The 2,893-nt window shown below is 34.1% G+C and overlaps 1 protein-coding gene across 1 annotated transcript; it reads left to right on the forward strand.

The window, feature by feature from the left end:
• Positions 1–2,216: 2,216 nt before the first annotated feature.
• LOTGIDRAFT_157126 (hypothetical protein) lies at positions 2,217–2,679 on the forward strand (the record flags this gene model as incomplete). Its single annotated transcript, XM_009048900.1, has 2 exons — positions 2,217–2,408; positions 2,557–2,679. The coding sequence occupies 2 exons, from the start codon at positions 2,217–2,219 to the stop codon at positions 2,677–2,679; spliced, it is 315 nt and encodes a 104-aa protein (XP_009047148.1).
• Between the last annotated feature and the right edge of the window lie 214 nt (positions 2,680–2,893).

A 2,893-nucleotide genomic window follows, 5' to 3' on the forward strand; every position in this document is an offset into this window, starting at 1 on the left:
GATTACTACCAATTTTGACCCGAGATCTCATCAATATATATATAATACGAGTTTCATGAGGATTGCATAAAAACTGTAGTCTTTATCGTGTCTACAATCGAAATTGGACTTGTTTTACTAAGTCCAGAGCAATTACTCTGAAACTGTTCTTCCGATTATTATTAATTTCGAACTTGACCGAGATCGTATCCATATATACATGTATACCAAGTTTCATCAAGATTAGATAAGAACTGTAGCCTCTAATGCGCAAATTTAACGGGTTTTTTTTCTCAGTTAAGGGCAATAACTCCGAAATCGTTCATCCGATTATTACAATTTCGAATTTGACTGAGATTTCATCAATGCATACATGCATACCAAGTTTCATCTAGATCGGATAAAAACTGTAGCCTCTATCGCGCTTACAAGGCAAATTTGGCGAGTTTTTCAAAGTCAAGGGAAATAACTTAAAAATCGTTCATCTGATTATTACCAATTTCGAACTTGTCTGAGATCTCATCAATATATACATGTATACCAAGTTTCATCAAGATCGGATAAAAACTGTAGCCATGTGGGCGTATAAAAATCTTTCATGTCTCGTTTTTTCCCCACAAATCTCTTTATTGGGTCAAAAGCTTAATTTGACGAACGTTCATGGGATGTCGTTACATCCTAACAGAAGTAGCTGTATTAAAAATAAAAGTAACTAATTTCTGTGTTACGAGTGCCAGAAAAAAATTTCATTGAACATAACACAGAAATTCATTTTAAACAGGTTCAAAATTTGAGCAGAAAATTAGGCCGTAAAACAGTTCAATCCAGTACAGCAATTAGGTACATATAATGTATTCCTCTTTTCAAACCCATTGATAATCAATCGGTATTTATTAATAGTCACCTCTGCCAACTGATTACTCTCTAGACAGTAGTATTCAACGCCAAACCCCTCGATAATTAGAACAGTAATTTCGTTTACAGTGCTTTAATCTATAGAGCGTCCCTTAAGACAAGCGTAGCTTTGCGTATTGATACAGGCTTTCGATTCTCTGATTGATTTATGGCCAAATGGAGTTCAGGATTCTTTTTCTTTGTGACCTTTTGATGATTAAACCCACGAGGCTTTGGTGTATAGACCAATATAATACTTGATCATTGGAAGATTTTCTTACTTTCCAACAGAGAGAAAAATTGGACGAGCGTTCTTGGGTTCAAGGCACAAAATAACACGCCGAGAGAAATAAATGGTTGAGTAGAAATTTGAACCAAACGTTGATATTTGTTCACAACATCATAGATTTAAATAATCTCAGACGAATCAAATTTCTATGGAAACAGACACCTTTATCAGCTTGGCTTTTTGAACATAATGAAGTATTTAGATATTAACGATAGCGACTAAATGAACCGGATAAATAAAAACCTACGTGATAGTGGATAACCTCCAATTACACCCACTAGTTGGCATGTAGTTGTTGAAACAAGAAACGTTCTCATTTGATCTTGGTTTTATACTTACAGTTTTATGAAAAAACGTTACTAAGTCGCGGAACTATCGTATTTCCACTAATTGATATCAATGGGGATTAAAAAAGGGGATCATAGAAAATTTCCAACTCGTTAAGTATCAATTACTCGTTAAAAAATGTCTGCGCAGATCGCATTGCCTTGGAAGATGCTTGTGCTCGTAATTTTTGCGACATGAACGAATTTTTCCAATATAACGAATGACCTTTATAATAAAGAAAACCAATTATACAGAGATATAGGACTCGACAAGAAGTGATCAGGGAATTAGTTGACATGGCGGCCAAGACTGACATGCAGAGGTCATCTATTTCAACAGCATAACCTGGTAAGTTTATTGTACATTTAACTATCATAAATATTTCTTATAAATAAAAAAAATGAAAGAAATTCATAACACAAATAAATAATACAAATTCAAATCTGCCATTTATAATGCATATTTGGAAATATATTACTGGAGAAATCCATAAACAATCTTACCCTATGAAATAGAAATTATTCTATTCTTCTAAGGAAAACAAAGATGGCTATCGTTACAAATGAAAACAACTTAAAACTTTATGAAAATAAGTCATTACAAAATTACATTTCTTAAGGAGAATTGCATTGAATAAAATAGATTTGTCCAGTCTGTAGAGTAAAATAAAATAAAAGAATAATAACTTACCAACAAAGATGACATCAAACACACAATATTAGGTAAAATGACAGAAGTGAAGAAAGAAAGAGAGAGAAAGTCTTATAGGAGAGAGTCGCCAATGTCGTACCACTTCCCAAGTCGTACTACCTGGATTCCCGCGCAACTGTTAAGTGACGTATGTTCAGTCATGCATCATAACGAGGTGACACCTACCGGTAGAAAAGGGAAACACGTAAAATGGCGGAAAACAGTTTTGGTAAGTAAAGGTAAGCAAACATTGATAAATCGTGGGTTTAAGGTAATTTACGGATTTCAGATTTTAAGTGACAACTTGGTAATTTTTGTTTGGAACATCAAGGCACCATAAGTAATACGTAGAATGATTATGTTGATTGATTTTGTAGAGATTTCCCGCCAAAAAAAGAAGGTTTTACTTTCGATTTCGGTTTTCTGTTCGACGTGTTGGGGTTGCCTATATCGTACCACCACAAGTTGCCTATATCTTACTTGACTTCGACAACTGGTAGTACGACATAGGCAACTGCGTAAAATTAAACTGGTAATGTGATTTGAATTTTAGTCACCTATTTGATATATGTTAATTGGGGTAGGCTAATTTCCCTTTAACCTTGTAGACCTAGTTAGCATTTGCCATCCTCAACAGTATGCAAAAAATGGTAATAAATATATGGGTGCACCATCAGTACTACCAAAACACGTGAAAGATGAATTAGCCAAACA

The sequence above is a fragment of the Lottia gigantea genome, assembly GCF_000327385.1.
Source record: "Lottia gigantea unplaced genomic scaffold LOTGIsca_13, whole genome shotgun sequence".
Taxonomy (NCBI): domain Eukaryota; kingdom Metazoa; phylum Mollusca; class Gastropoda; family Lottiidae; genus Lottia; species Lottia gigantea.